The 15,739-nt window shown below is 39.8% G+C and overlaps 1 protein-coding gene across 1 annotated transcript in view; it reads left to right on the top strand.

The window, feature by feature from the left end:
- zgc:153039 (uncharacterized protein LOC767698 homolog) overlaps positions 1-15,739 on the top strand; it is a 67,569-nt gene that overhangs the window by 34,013 nt on the left and 17,817 nt on the right. Inside the window, exon 9 of the mRNA XM_062419422.1 lies at positions 5,281-5,405. Coding sequence (XP_062275406.1) covers positions 5,281-5,405 — 125 coding nt within the window. The remainder of the gene's footprint in view (positions 1-5,280; positions 5,406-15,739) is intronic.

Below are 15,739 nucleotides of genomic sequence, written 5' to 3'. Positions count from 1 at the left end.
AATGGCTAGAATTTCTTTTTCAATGGCAATTCACTGCAACTTTTACACACAACAATGGTCAAATTGGCCAAATTGACCAACCACCACAGTTTAACACACATAAATGATTCTTTTCAGAACCTAGTTAACAAGCCATAGTCAAATCAGGCTTCAGTCTCGCAAATGACCACTCAAACATAATGCAGTGGTGGGTCATAGAGTTCAGTATCTAGTACTGGTTGATAAAAGCTTGTTTTAGTTTCTAGAATTCCGTTTTTTCTGTTTCAGTTGTCTCCAAGGTTAGAAAAATGATATGCCGCGAAATAGTCAGAGAAGTTGAATGTTGCTAATTAAACCATGTTTTCAAGCAATAATAACTTGGTTTGTGTAGCACCTTTCTTAAGATATTTACAGAGTGCTTTAACAAAAGACACGAGAGAATAATAAAACGATACAGTAAAACCAGATAAATTACATAAAATGAAAAATAATGTAATATAGTCCAGGAGATACTTAGAAACCATACAAGTCAGTTAAAAGCCAGTTTAAAAAGGTGTTTTAGTGACATTTAAAGGATAATACAGAGGTAGTGGTTGGGTCTGTGAACAGTAATTCATTCCTACGTTGAATTTATTTCCAGTGGGTCCTCGACTTTGCACTGACTTTGGTGGAAAGGCCCCCCGTATTGTTTCAACCTATCAATTAAACCATTTCTTATCTAACACCTATAGGTAACCACTTTCATGGCATCACAACATGACTTGTAGGGAAGAATGAAGGTAACATTGACTTTACTAAATACATTTAGGTAAGACAAAACTTTAAAAAAGGTTTTTCAAATTCTTGCTAACTGCTTAAAGGACCAATGTGTATCTTATACATAGGGGCATCTAGTGGTGAGGTAGCACATTGCAACCAAGTGAATATCCCTCCCCACTTCTAAGCATGTAGGAGAACTTATGGTAGCTGTGAAACGCGTGGAAAAAAACAGTTGTTTAGTTTGTCCATTCTGGGCTATTGTAGAAACATGGCGGTGCATCATAGCGGACTTGGAAGAAGACCTGCTCTTTGAGTAGATATAAAGGGCTCATTCTAAGGTAACATAAACAAAATGATACTTATTTTCAGGTGATTATACACCACTTAAAACATACTTATGAATATTATATTCCATTTCAGCCACGTCCATTTCAGTACCTTTAAACTAGTATGTGACCCATGTACAGGGTTACTGTCACTGGAACTTATTACTCCATTATGAGTTTCATTAAGTTCTTTTAACAACTTTACAGCATACTTGAACTGATTTTAATAATATTGCAGTTTATCTGAAAATAACCTTTAATGTTTTTTAACCTAATTTATATGTTAAAATAAACGCAAATTCAGTGATTTTGGCTCTAATTAATCACAAAAAACCTAACTGTAGAATCCTGGAACCTTTTACTGATCATAAATATTGAGGACACCACTTTTTTGTGATTTGATTTGCTGGAGTTTAGTTGATGACTTCTTGGTATCTAAGTATCTGGAGAAAATATGTATTTTACTAAGTGCCTCATTAGCCGTGCTGTATCTGCATCTGAGTCCAAACACACACTTAAGCAACCAATGTCCAACTGTTACCTGTAACCCCCGAGACATTTCTGGAAGAGCATTGGCTTTGTCGTCCAAATCATTACTCAGCAGCTTCCACTCCATTCTTTTTATTTAATAAAAGTGTCTGTATGAGCCCACTTATTTCACTGAAATTTATGCACACTGCTTTCCAGTAAAAACTGTCTTTGAAATAGCCACACAAAAACATACCCAGGAGAGATTTAGCCTGCATGCGAACACACACACACACACACACACACTGCACACTGTGACAGCAGTTGTCCATGCTGGCTTACGTCTGAGTTAATGGCTAATTAATGCTCTACTAGAGCCGGCTCCCAGGGGAGCGCTGGAGAGACACCCACTGACTTTGATTGCCAGAGGTCAGAGATTGTCTCTCACCCACATTCTCTCTTTTTTTCCTTCTCCTTTTTTTTCACTTTCTCTCGTCTCTTCTTTCCATCTCATCTTTTCATCTTCTCTTTTCCCTCTTGCCCTTCTCCGCCCTCGTTGCTCCCTCAGTCCGTCTCATGTCATTTTCTCTCTCTTTCTGACCGCCTGTCAATAATGTGACTTCATTAATCTCAATTCCCATCATTACCTTCTCTCTCCTCTCTCTTCCCGTCCCCTTATTTCTGCCTGATGGTCACAAAGTTAGTGATAGCAGAGTTGATACAGTACTTAGTCCCCTCTCCTCCCGTAAATACCGGTAAGCCCTTGAGCTCAATGTGCTCAAACTCCAGTAGAGTTTCTCAGGGGCCAATCGTAAAAACACATGGTAATTGGAAAGAAAGACTCTGCCTTGTGTTTGTTCCCAGACACTGTAGTTAACTCCTTGTTCTGAGCAGTCTGTCTCAGCCAGCACACACACGGATAAAGAGAACACACTTGATGACGATCATGATGATGGTAATCACGATGATGAAATGTGCAAAGATAAAAATGTGTCTTTCAGTACAGAGGAGCTAATGATGGCCTGTGCCTGAAAGATGTCATGTTTATTCACACTTTGTGTTCCACCTTGAAAGAAGCAGGAAGTAGTGAGGTACGTGTGGAACGGAAGGTAGTGATCGGAAAAGGTTTTCATTGTTATAACCTGAAAGAGTTCGCTGCGCTGCACAATGCAAGACAGAGCCTGCTGGTAACGAGTGTAATTTATACACTGAATTTACAGTTAAGCAGTGTTATGAGAGCTGATCATGCGGGGATAAAGCATCGGTGCATATACAGTACTCTGAATGACGGATTCATGTTTGTTTACTTTTCAGAGTCATTTAGTGTGAAGTTAAATATATGAGAACTAGAAAAACTAGACTCCTAGTTGTAATTATTTCTACGTAAATGGCCAGAAAATGATAAATATGATAACTTCAGTATGTCAGAAATCATATAAGTATGATAATTATTACTGTTGGACAATATATTGTCACAGAAATAATCGTGATAAACAATATTATTGTCATTTGAAGATCATTTTATACCACAGATATAATGAAAATATAATAGCATAATAATGTAAGGGGGGGTGGGATTGGAGAGTCATTATGGTTGGGGACAGAGTTATTTACCTTTAATTCTTCTGCAGTCTCCACTCAGGACGTACACAGTGAGGAATGGAGGACACTACTAGCTTAGCCAATGTGACATGAATAGCCTCTTAGCTGCTAATGTGAAGTGTGGCAGACCTTGATCATCAAAAAATGATCAAGGTCATGCCCATGTATCATATGATAAGTCCATATATAGACATGATGATGCTGATAATTACGTTATTGTACGATAACTCCATAACGTGATGACTGTGACAGGCCTTCTAGACTCCTTAGTTGTAATTATGTCTTTGATGTCTACATAAATGGCCAGAAAATTATGAATATGATAACTTCAGTATGTCGGAATCCCAGCGTAAGTGTGACGTAACTTCAGATAATATATTCATTTATTGGATAATTGTGCATTTTATGAGGAAACAGTCATCTTCTTGAAACTGTTCCTTTTACTATTTAAAGCTGCACTTATCATTATTTTCATATTCGGCCCTCTTAGTGACGAACCCACAGAGAATTATCAGTCAACTTTACAGTGCCTTTTAGCTTCTTTTAGCTTTTTGTTTTGTTTTGGTGTTAAAGGCCGCAACGTTACAGTTTTGGTTCACTCTCAAAGCTCTCAATCAACCTTGTTTGAAGTCGCAGAAGGCAGCTGTTTTCAGCTAATAAACCCTGATAAACCCACTGTACACTACCAACCCACCAGCAGACAACAGACAGATAATGTTAGCAACGAGCTAGTGAATATAGTTGAGCGTTTAGCAGCAAGAGATGGATATTTTTAGTTGTAGTTAACAGAGACCAAACCAGAGTTAAAAGGAGGGTGAATAATGGACTTTAATTTGTCAGGTGACAAGTATTAGCTACTTCTTTTAATAAATATAACCATGATTGTTAATGTTATATATATATTGTCATTACAATCAGATGTAATGCAGGTGAAACAGGTGAAAAAATAAAGTTCTTGCTGCTTTTATTCTCAGCGCTCACATCTGTTGTAATTCACAGTCAGCCACACACGTTCTGATGTCAGAGAACATGTCAGGGAGCAGTACTTATAATGGGGTCATCATTTCCCTCCTCTGTTAGAAGTCACCTACCACTCCTCGCTCAGAGAGGGAGAGAGGGTGAATCTCATACATCCATGTGCTGTCAGGATTATTAGATGTACGACTCCCCCTCCAAATCAGGCACCGAGGATTCTTAATATGACTGGACTCACCTGAGCTGTCACGTAGCCGCTGTGACTAACGTAGCTGAGGGCACGCAGCCGAAAAGCAGCCTAGATAGCATCTTAATTAAAACTGAATATTAGCTCTAATCATTGCCTCCCAAAGTGGGGTCTGGGGAGACTACCTGTGGTCCTTAAGGGGTCCCCTGGAAAATGTAGAACAATTAAATTTTAACAGTCTCTCGCTCCCTAGACGTTGGTCAAATCTATCCTTGATGTCACCTTCCAACTACAGTGCAGGTAGACCACAGCAGGGCATAAAACATTCAGGTACCAGCCTTATTTCAGCAGTTAAAATTACAAGCATCATTTTAGCTGTATAATTAACCTTAACTTTTGGCTGTTATCTTGTTATTATTGCTAGTGGACTGTGTGTTTTCATAGTTCAACAAAACCAACTGAGTGGAACCTTTTCTTTTGAGTAATTGCCCAGCTGAGTACACAATGCAATTTTAGGGGAATCCTGGTTAAACTAGATACTGGATTCAGATTAGATTGAACCCCATCCCTAATCCAGATTTAGCTCATTTCGTGGTGTATTTTTTGGTGTTACCACTAGGAGTCACCAGAGTCAGAAATCTTTAAAGGGGAATTTAATTTTATGCACACATAGGGGCTTTAAAGACTGAAGACAGATACATCAGATGATATACATAAATCAGACACCTCATTATCTTATTTTTACCCAAATCTCACATTAACATGCAAATCATGTAGCCGACATCATATTTTAGAAATGTGTGTTTTGGCAGTGAGTAGGTGGGTGCAAAAAAAGGTCACATGGAAAAGGCATTAAAATACACTGTTCTGTCTGACTCTAGAATGTGTTGCTGTGAATGTTAATCCCTTCTCTCTCTTCTTTTTCTGTATTTCTTCCTCCCCCTCTTCTTTTGTTTTGCCCTTTCTTTCTTTCTTTCTTTGTAGCTGGTGCTGTTTTCAGGGAAGCTCAACACCATCGCCAGTATTGTAACCATTTTCTTCCTATTGGTGTACGCGGCTGTGGACTTGGCGTGCCTTGCTTTGGAATGGGCCTCTGCACCTAATTTCAGGTAACACACACACACACACACACACCCACCCACACACACACACACACACATCTACAGTATGTGGGCCATGAGAGTCAGACACACATAAGAACATTTCACACTGTAAGGCAGGCAGCAGTAAAGGGAACATCCCCTTAAAGAAGATGCACACATGCTCACTTCACTATCACACACTCACACTTGTCACTGATATTTAAGGCGTGTGGTCTCAAAATCGACACTCTTGGGTGTAACTTTATGCCATACCCTCATTTCCTCACTTAAACACACACCGCTCCTTTCTCTCTTTTCTACCTCCCCCATTGTTTAAGTATGTGTTTAAGGAGTGAGGTTGTTTTTCAGCCGGGTGCTGCTATGGGGACAGCGTACTAATTAAAAGACATAAAACTGGCCACTGCTTATAGCTCCATATTGGAGAGGGACAGACAATAAAACTGTGAGGGTGTGTTTGTTTTTGTCGGGGGCGCAGCCTGAACTGGGTGTTCAAGTAACAGCGTCTAAAGATGCTTAGAGATTTAAATTTACAAGGTTTGTTTGTGTGTGTGTGTGTGTGTGTGCGTGCGTATAGGTGTGTGTATGTGTGTTGTTTGTATTCCTAGGAACACCTGCAATGATCCTGATTTATAAAAGCTCCCCCAAAGCCATTTTCACACAACAGTAGCATAACCTGAGGATGGAGTCAGTTTGTGTTTAGCTCAGTGATTACATCATAACGCTGCCCGAGTTTAGCATTCAATACACTCTGCAACTTTTTATGAGTTATTCAATATTTTCCGTGTGAAGTCTTGACGATTTCGGTGTCACCATCTTTAATTTATAAATCCGCATCTCCAAATCCAATAACCTACATTGTTTTACTAAAGGTTATACAGTATGTCGCTTGATTAAACTCCTCCAGTGGTTCTGAAATACATTTTAAGCGTAATAACTGCTACTGTTTTTATTCGTTATGGAGGAGAGAGACACATGCATCACTTTATTGTTACGACAGACTGCCTCCAGCCTTGCAGTTTGCGTTATGGATTTCATCCCCAGCGATAGTTGGATGAGAGTCTGGAGACGTGAGAAGGTTTGCAGGTCCAAGCATGGAGGTCACATTAGTCAAATGTAGCTGGAATCAGTAAACAGGAACAAATAGAGAGACTAAAAGTCATCTACACAGGGGGAGTTATTCAGCTCTCCTGCATCTGAACATTTTGTAAGATGTTAATGGATTATATTGATATTTGCATATTGGAGCTGCTCACTACACCTGTGAGTTAATGCTTTTTGATGCTGGTGATGCTCAAGTGTCAGTATTTGCACTTAATGAAGCTACAGCCACCAAGACACAGATATCAAAAAATTCAGATCAGTCCTTAAAAATATTTCTCACAAATTTCTCATCCCTCTGTCAGATAATTCTCCAGACCTGAGAAGAGTGGAAATTATGTGCGAATACACGTCTCGTTACAGTCCATTTCCAACAGAATCAGTCAACTCGACTCAGTGGAGTGGGCGGATTCAAAGGTCTAGAACCAGACAAATGATTTCTATTCAGAGCTCAGAAACTATATTTGGGGGAACGGAAATGTCAGTGTTAGTTGAAATAAAACATATTTTCTTTAGAAGGTTCAAATAACCAGGGCAGCAATGTACGCATGCAAACTACAGATGTAGCCATGTAATCAGCAGGTCACCACCGTTGTCACCAAGCCAATGCTTGTCGGGGGGGGGGGGTTACCCAGTCTGTCAGCCAACATCAGATTGAACTTAATTACTGCTAGTTTTTTTTCTTCGTCTACAGTTCTGCAGTTTAATTTGTGTTTAATTCAGAGAGTGAGTCTTTTTTCTTTTCTTTTTTTTTTTTTTTTTTTTTTAAATAAGTGCATATATTGATTTTGAGTACACTACTTGACATGTTCACAGTAGTGGACAACTCACAAACCATAAAACAATCACAAGGTTTTTTTTAGTTGTTGTTTAAAAAAAAAAAGATTAAAAACTGGCTGTTTAATCTTTTCATATTTGAGGTACACAGTGAATAAATATTAAATATCCTCTGCAGCCATTTTTAAAGACACATAAAAATCTCTGCTTTGAATATTAATTTATGTTTGATATATTGGGGTTTTTTCCCTACAAAAAAGTTCAGTTACATAATTCAAATTTTAATTACATTTATTGCTTCTCCCTCATTGAAACATGCAGAATCTATAAAAATGCAAATTTGTTTAATTTAAAAGTGAATCTGTTGGACACAAGATATCTCCGACTTCACTGTAAAGTCCATTCTCACTGTTTGTGCTCCAGAGGCTTCAAGTTTCCACATCATTGTGTAGGTTGAATGCTGGACCGTTATGGACTTCCAGACAAGTTGTGATGTCACAAATCCTGCTCGTAAGTGCACTCAGATTTAATATAAGCACAGATAAACTTCAGCAAATGAATGTGAAAACAAACTCTGCACATACATCCTTCAGCACCGTGAAGCTCAAACATCCAACTGAAGTAAAAAATAAACAAAACACATTTTGTGAGTGAAGGGGGGGACTTTAAATGTCTTTACCTTCTCAAAAGTGCACTGTCAACATCAGTATTCAGCGTGCACTTCATCGTGTTAGTATAGTGAGAAATTGGCTGTTGAAGAGCGAGTGTTAGAAAATAAATAACTTTGTGTCCATCACACTCACAGAGAGAGAGAGAGAGAGCCCATTGTTTTTCTCTGGTGCCTTCCATGTACACTGCTGCGTGCTATCTGCTCATGCCTCCTTATCACGACTTTGGCCGCTGGCAAAGGCTACAGGACACAAAGTTAGCCGCAAAACTTTTTTCCCTCTCGTCGATCTCTCCTCTCCCTGTCGGCCGAGGGACCCGGGGCCCCCGCACCGCTGATAAGGCGGTTTGTTGTCTGGCCGGCCGCCTTGAGTTGTTAATTCTGTTTTGTGTATTGTTGCTGTGTCACCGGGCAAATTTTAGCGCCAGTTGTTTGTGTGTGTTTGCTTAGTTGTTTGTTTATTTATTTATTTTTTTTAACTTTTTATTTTTTTCTTTCCTCCTCGCTCGTGCTCTCTGCTTCTCTCATTCCGCTCTCTGTCTGGCTCTCTCCCACGTCTCTTTCCAGGCGAAAAGAATTAAAAGCCATTTAGCGCCATCTCTCCCCCTGAGAACTGCTCTGTAATTAGCATAACTAATTTAGCAGAAATATTTCCCTTTCCCTTAAATTTACTGTTGTGTAGGAGAGGGGAGGGGAAAGGGGGCGGGAATTATGATGTAGCGGAAAAGATGTCTGCTTGTTAAGTGTGTTTGTGTGTGTTTACACTCACAGGATACAGCAGGAGAGGGAAGGTATGCAATTTGATGTGTGTGTGTGTGAGATCCAAGTCACACTGGGTGATTTTTCGTTTTTTCCCCCACTGATCATTTATGTGTGAGTGCATCTGCCTCTTGGAATCTAATATCTGTGTGTGTGTGTGTGTGTGTGTGTGTGTGTGTGTGTGTGTGTGTGTGTGTGTGTGTGTGTGTGTGTGTGTGTGTGTGTTTGTGTGTGCGCTCGCTCTGTGATTGTTTCCCATCATGTGTAAGCATTTTGTGTGAGGCGGCTTCTGTTGGCTACAGCTTTATCAGTGTTGGCTCCAGCTGTGTGGAGTGTTCCTCAGGGGGTGCTGTGTATGGTGTTTAATTGGTCTCAAAACCCGAGCACATACACCACACACAAAAAAAACCAAAAAACAGGCATATGTGCACGTGACACAAGTGCACAGAACAGTATCCACGAGTGTAAAAGCATCCCAGCGAGGGAGCATATTTGCCCCACGTGCACCAATGTGGGCCTGCGAGCACGGGGCTGTGACGAGGGCTGTTATAGAGAATTTGTTTGTCAGTGGTTAACTCAGCAGTAGAGAAAGTGTACAGGAGTCCACGATGTCTTACACTGGAAATGTTTCTCGAAGCTCGGCCAAGGAGAATCAAAGTGACAGTCTTTAACTCTTCACTGATAGTACCACAAATACTCTGTGCCTATAAATGATCATACTCAGTGCATCTACGGCATATGGACTTTGCCAATTGCTTCGATATTCTTCAAACAAGGAAACTCAGTCATCCATCTGTGGATTTTAGGGAGTCAGACAGTCATATCCTCTGACCTTGACCTCACTTAAAACACACCCAAGGTCAGTTGCGTTCACCATCTCAAGGAGAGACAGTATGACTTTACAGTATGGTACAGTACGGCTTTACCTCAAGGCTCATGCTTGACCATCCATACGTGCTTGCATCTGCTCAACGCTCACTCGTCATAGGCTTTTGATTGGTCCAGCTCCTTTGATTGGTCACTTAGAAGACTGTGACCTTTCATTGGCTATTTGGTTTGATCAGTGGCACAGTCAAAGACAGGCAGTTGCCTGAGAGAACAAAAGGAAACAATAAATAATTATATGTATTTGCTTATTCTCACTTTTTTTTTTTTACCACTTTACGACACATACTTATTAGACATTGTAACAAAGCAGTAATTACATGCCATAGCTGTGTTTCCTGCCCTGATGCTTCATGGGCACTGACCACTTGGACTAAAGGCTTAAACATGCATAAACACACCCACACAAACACATACACACACACACACAGTACCACAGGGTCACTGGCCTGGATTCAGGACTCAACTAAGCGCTCCACACTGATGCCAAAGGATGTTTGTAGAAAGCGTACAGGCGATGACCTTCAGTCAGATTGCACAATTGAAAAGCAACAACTGGCAGCTCAACGACACACACACACACACAAACACACACACACACACACACACACACACACACACACACACACACACACACACACACACACACACACACACACACACACACACACACACACACACACACACACACACACACACACTTACTTTTTACTTTTAACAGCTCACTGCCATCTGAGGTCCAAATTACTGCTGCATTCTCTGCTGCCACCTCGATTGTCTTTGTAATAATGTGTGAATTGACCGGCTGAACCATTAGCCCCAAAAACAAAGGCTTTGTCCTTTGCCGGCGCCGTCCTTTGTCCAAATATGAGTCAGAGTGATTTGACTGGACCGTGTTATTAAATGAGATTGGTGTGTAAAAATCCAGATGGATCATCAACTGCGTCTGGTAGATGAGAGAAAATAGGATGTTAGAGAATCATTATCTGTTAATGGAGGGGTGGGACTTGATGATTTTTGCGGATAAAAGTTTGCCCTGGCTCAAACCATAAATTCAGAGCTTGGTCATTTCATTTTTGGTCAGATTTATCCTCTATGTTGTTGTGATGCTGTGTCAGTTTGTATTTAACCGTACACTGTTTTTCCTTATGTCAGGTCATTTGAGGAAAACATATTCCTTACTGATCCTTCAAATTTGTATTATCACAAAGAAGTAATGACACAAGGTCTACTTGCTTGACATTTTACAGAGCTTTCAGCCATATGGGCTGGAGTTTTCACATTTGCCATGGAGACGGTTCAGTTATTATCATGTGACCTGAGTATGGAACTGTCATCATGTGCTAACAGCTGGTCGTAAATCAACTCCTGGTTGAACCTTTCAACCCTTTCCCGATCTGTGCTGTGACTGGTTTTGGTCTGGTGTTCACAGTTAATGTCCATACTTATCTGTTGAGTTTTTTTGCACAGTCCACATAATCACATAGATTCTGTTTTTGCTGTGTTTATCTGTTCAAAATTAGTTTGTATGTATCTGCCTGGATTTGAAAGTTAACTTTAGCTCATCTCCCTAATCGTGATGAAATCGGTAATGCTAGCTTACTGTGAATACTGGAAGTGGTGTCCACTCAGGCCAACATTTGTAACTTTAGCTTAATTGTGCTAACAGGGCAGATATCATTAGTAGATTAAACTCACTGAAATATTGCAACAGTAGTCCAACTCAGTGCGAGTCCCTGAGCCAGGGAGAGCAGCAGGTGAGTCAACTGTCAATCACAGCTGTCAATCGATCACCACATAGCAGACGTCAAAGCTGCTATACGATTTTATCTTATTAGCAGATCAGTAATTTCCAAAATGAACACCGGCATACTTATTAGAGGGCCTGAATTGAGAGATTGAGACAAGAATGACTTACTAAAAAAAAGCTGTCTCAGTACATCTAGAGATGCTTTTTGAATGGAAGTCAGCTATAGCACCTAGTGGTCATTCATCACATTGCATTTAAAGGTTTTTCCACATTAGCTTCAGCTTGGTAGTTGCTGCTTGTCTATTTTATATATCAGCTACCATGCCAAATAAAAATAGCAGAACACTGGCTAACCATAGCCTCAGTCTCATAAAGCTCTAAACTCTGTAAAACATTAACACCTATTATACTAGTTCAGATAAGGAAAAACAAAGGTAGAAACCTAACTGAAGACTGACATAGGAGCAATCCCTTTTCATGGACGGACATGCTGACAGAAGTAAAACAGAATTAAAAGACTGAGTAGATAAAATGTAAAGTAGCATATAAATCACAATGTATAATATTAAGTAAATATTAAGTGTAATAATATTTTTAATTGTTTTATGCAAAGTGAAAAGTTTTAGAAAATGTGACTTTGGGATTACACACACACACACACACACACACACACACACACACACACACACACACACACACACACACACACACACACACACACACACACACACACACACACACACACACACACACACACACACACAAGGCCACATTTGAGAATACTATATCGGAGTGTCTATTTGCACCCCTGGTACAAATAGCCTCGGCCACACAGCTGAGCTATTTGCACCCTAGACGTATAACAACGTGAAAACATGGCGGACATTCATCTTCCACGCCAGCACGAAAGGGCGAATTTAGAAAGGTTTCATCTCTAATGTTTGTTCTAAAGACATTTCTGGCAGAAAAGTTGTTTTATATTTTCATAATCTTTCCTCAGTGAATGCATACAAGTGTCAGTTTGTAAGTTAGAACTAATTTGTCGCCAATGTCTATCTTCCATATTAGCAAACATATTGGGCTGTCACGTCACTACGTAGAACCGAAGCGGTGGTGTAATGGGTAGCGTGTCCATCGTTAGTGCTGGAGACCCGGGTTCGAGTCTTTGCAGCAGCAGTTATATATTGATAATGTTTTCAGTGGAAAAAACTCATAAAAACATTTTCATAACTTTGTTAAGTAAATGCATACAACCCGAAAATATCTGAATTTACAACCTCCAGTTTGTAATATGATGGAAATCAAATCTTGACAGACAAGTCTATGGTTGCCATGGATACCAAATACATTACAGACCTCTGAAGTCTCAGGCATTGGCCCTGAGACATGCATTTCAAGCTGCTCTCACGCTCACACGCCACACCTGACATTTTTCACGCCGAGAAGTGATAGATCTCACCGGATAGAAATTATTATATGATATACAGAAGAGAACAGTGACGTATATTTATCCCGCTGTCCCGGTGGGATACGGGAGTCTTCCGCATCTCCAGGCGCTCCCCTCCGACACTCAGTCCCGCAGGGTACTTAATGCACTCCTAATTGTACTGGGGCGCAAATAGCATACATTGATATTTGCACCAAGACGGGTGCAAATAGAACACTTTGCTTTATATACCAGGGTACAAATAGCATCCACTTCTAATTGTACTGGGGCGCAAATAGCATACATTGATATTTGCACCAAGAAGGGTGCAAATAGCCTTTGCCTTACTATATACACAGAGGGAGAAGAGACGAGATGCTAAAAGATGATGCTGCTGTTTATCACAGACAACATATAATGCAATAACCTGTGAATTTATTTCATTTTATTTTAATGGGACTGTGTACAGATTTAAACATAAATGTTGCCATTGCAGCTAGTTTTTTGCAGTCCCTTGTCACAATGAAACCATATTACAGCACAATGACAAACAGTACTAGCAAAAAAAAAAACATATATAAAGGATAAATAATAATAAAGATTAGGCATAGTTCAAAGGATATGAAATACTTCAGGATAACACAAAGTTACACATAGTAGCACATCACACATTGTCAACTAAAGTGACAATTAAAATCAATGAATCTAAAATCAGTGGTTACAGAGTTAATAGAGTTTAGTTAACTTTTTTATTTCGTTTTACAAGTAGTGAAGGAGCTGCAGCTCTTCATGTCGTCAGGTAGGCATTCCAATGAGTTGAGGTGTTTAAAGAAAATGCTGACTGTCTAAATGCAGTGTGACGATATGGTACTTATATTGCATCTCATATTGAAGATATCCTACAGTGATGGTAATGCATTGGCTTTTAGTCCAGTGTTTTTAGAGTTTATGTAACAACTCAAGAGGTCTTATTGCTGTCTCACCAACCCGAAATCTTGGCGGCATCTAGAGAGACCGTGTCTGATGTGTATTAAGGTTGTACTAAACGTTTTTAACATTTATAACATGTTTTAATTTGGATCTGATATCATGCCAAGATATTTAAAATCAGTGACTATGTCAATCCTTTTACTGTTGATGAAAATATCCACCTTCTGAGGTTGTATCGTGATTTTAGTAAAAAAAAAAAACATACCTTTTGTCTTTTTAACATTTAAACTAAGACATGATTGATCAGGCCACTGTTTGAGCCTTTCCATCACAGTTGTACACAACAGTGTCATCTGCATACATTTGCAGTTCTATGTCATGCCACTGTTGAGGGAGATCATTAATCTAAAACTGACCCTTATGGAATACCCATTGTGCATTTCATGTTACTGGAAAGTGCGTCACAAACTTTAACACACTATCCTATTAGATAATTATGAAGTTAGAAAAAAGTTTTTAAAAGTTACATTTAGAGAGTTTGGATATTGAAACACCATTAGTAATTTCATCATCAAATTAATCTTGCTTAGCTTCAAGTACTTAGTGGTTGCAGTATTCCCAAGTCTATTTTTTGTCAGTTTTCTCACAAATAGAGTTAGATTGTAATCGGATAAGAAATTCATCAGATTTTCATTTTTGATGATTTTTATTATGTATAGTGTACTAGAGGATTTTGCAAACTTTGTTGAGCCTTTGACTAATAGTTCTTGGTGGTACAAGTGACACTAGTCCTTTATTATGTTGTGTAATCAGATAGTAGGATGACCCGAGGTTGATCCCATCGTGCAGCTTTTTTCAGGCAGCTCTTATAAAGTTACATTCAGGTGGATTAAAGATCATGTCGTTTGAGGTTGATTCAATAACAAGTGATCTGAGAGTTCTTAAGGTCAGCTCAGCTTCTACTGACGTAATGTCTCATACACTCGCTGACCTCTCACTTATAGAACCTGTCATCTCCTGGCAGCCACCCTGCGTATGTGGGTGTATGTGTGTGAGGGAGAGTAAGGATAAAGTTTCTGTCCCCGCTCTCCCTTAATTATGACGTGTCTTTTGGCTAAAGGCCGGGCCTCCTTTCTCAATCTTGATCGCTCCCTGTTTCTTTGCTCTCTTTTTTATTTTTTATGTCTTGGCGGCGATTATTTCAAGCTGCTTTTGCTGTGTCAGCTAAGTGACATCAGTCCCTGGATAACAAGAGAGAAGGGGTGAGAGTGAGGTGATTGTACGGAGGGACCGTCGCCGCTAATGACAAAGGGACCAGAGAGACAAAAGAGATGGGTGGGGGAAGGCGGACCGAGTGGGCGAGCTTTTATCGTAATTACACCCGCTCTCCAATGGGATGGAGGAAGGGATAAGATGAGAGAATTGTGGGCCAAGTGATCAAGTCAAGTAGAAATAAAAGCAAAGTTTAAAGACAGAAGGCCATTGCGGTGCAACAGTGGGAACAGGAGTGATACATCAGTGTGATCCTGGCCGTCTTTTAAAAGTTAAGTACTGTATCAGTGGTGACTTTCAGCATCATCCACCTTTTAATATGATTCAGCTCCCTGCCTGCTCTCAACGAGGTCTCACCGGAGAATCACTCCAGTGTGGTGACAAGATTTCACTCAGAAGTTTCAGGAATGTCCAACCGTCTTAAAGAGATGCTAACCATCCCACTCAATTCATTATGACATTCAGTTGTGACTTTCAGTGTCCTATGTGGTCCTAGATTCTTCTCTACCCTGGAATTTATTTGGAATTAATCCGGAAATGTAAAAACAGCATCACCGTTATGCATCATTTTCCACCAGAGAGCACTAACAGAGTTTATTTTTCAACATTAAATCATCCTACTTAGCAAACATCTTCATCACAATTCTCCAAATGTAAAAGCCAGTATGTTGGTGTTGGATTTTAAGAGCAGTCTCACCTCAGGGTCTGTTTTTAGCTGTTCTGGAGCTTTATTTCTGAGCAACTCTAAGAACTTTCATCCATCTTGATGAGTCGGT

This window comes from Scomber scombrus, chromosome 5, assembly GCF_963691925.1.
Source record: "Scomber scombrus chromosome 5, fScoSco1.1, whole genome shotgun sequence".
NCBI classification, from domain to species: Eukaryota; Metazoa; Chordata; class Actinopteri; order Scombriformes; family Scombridae; genus Scomber; species Scomber scombrus.
This window is presented reverse-complemented; position numbering and strand designations above follow the sequence as displayed.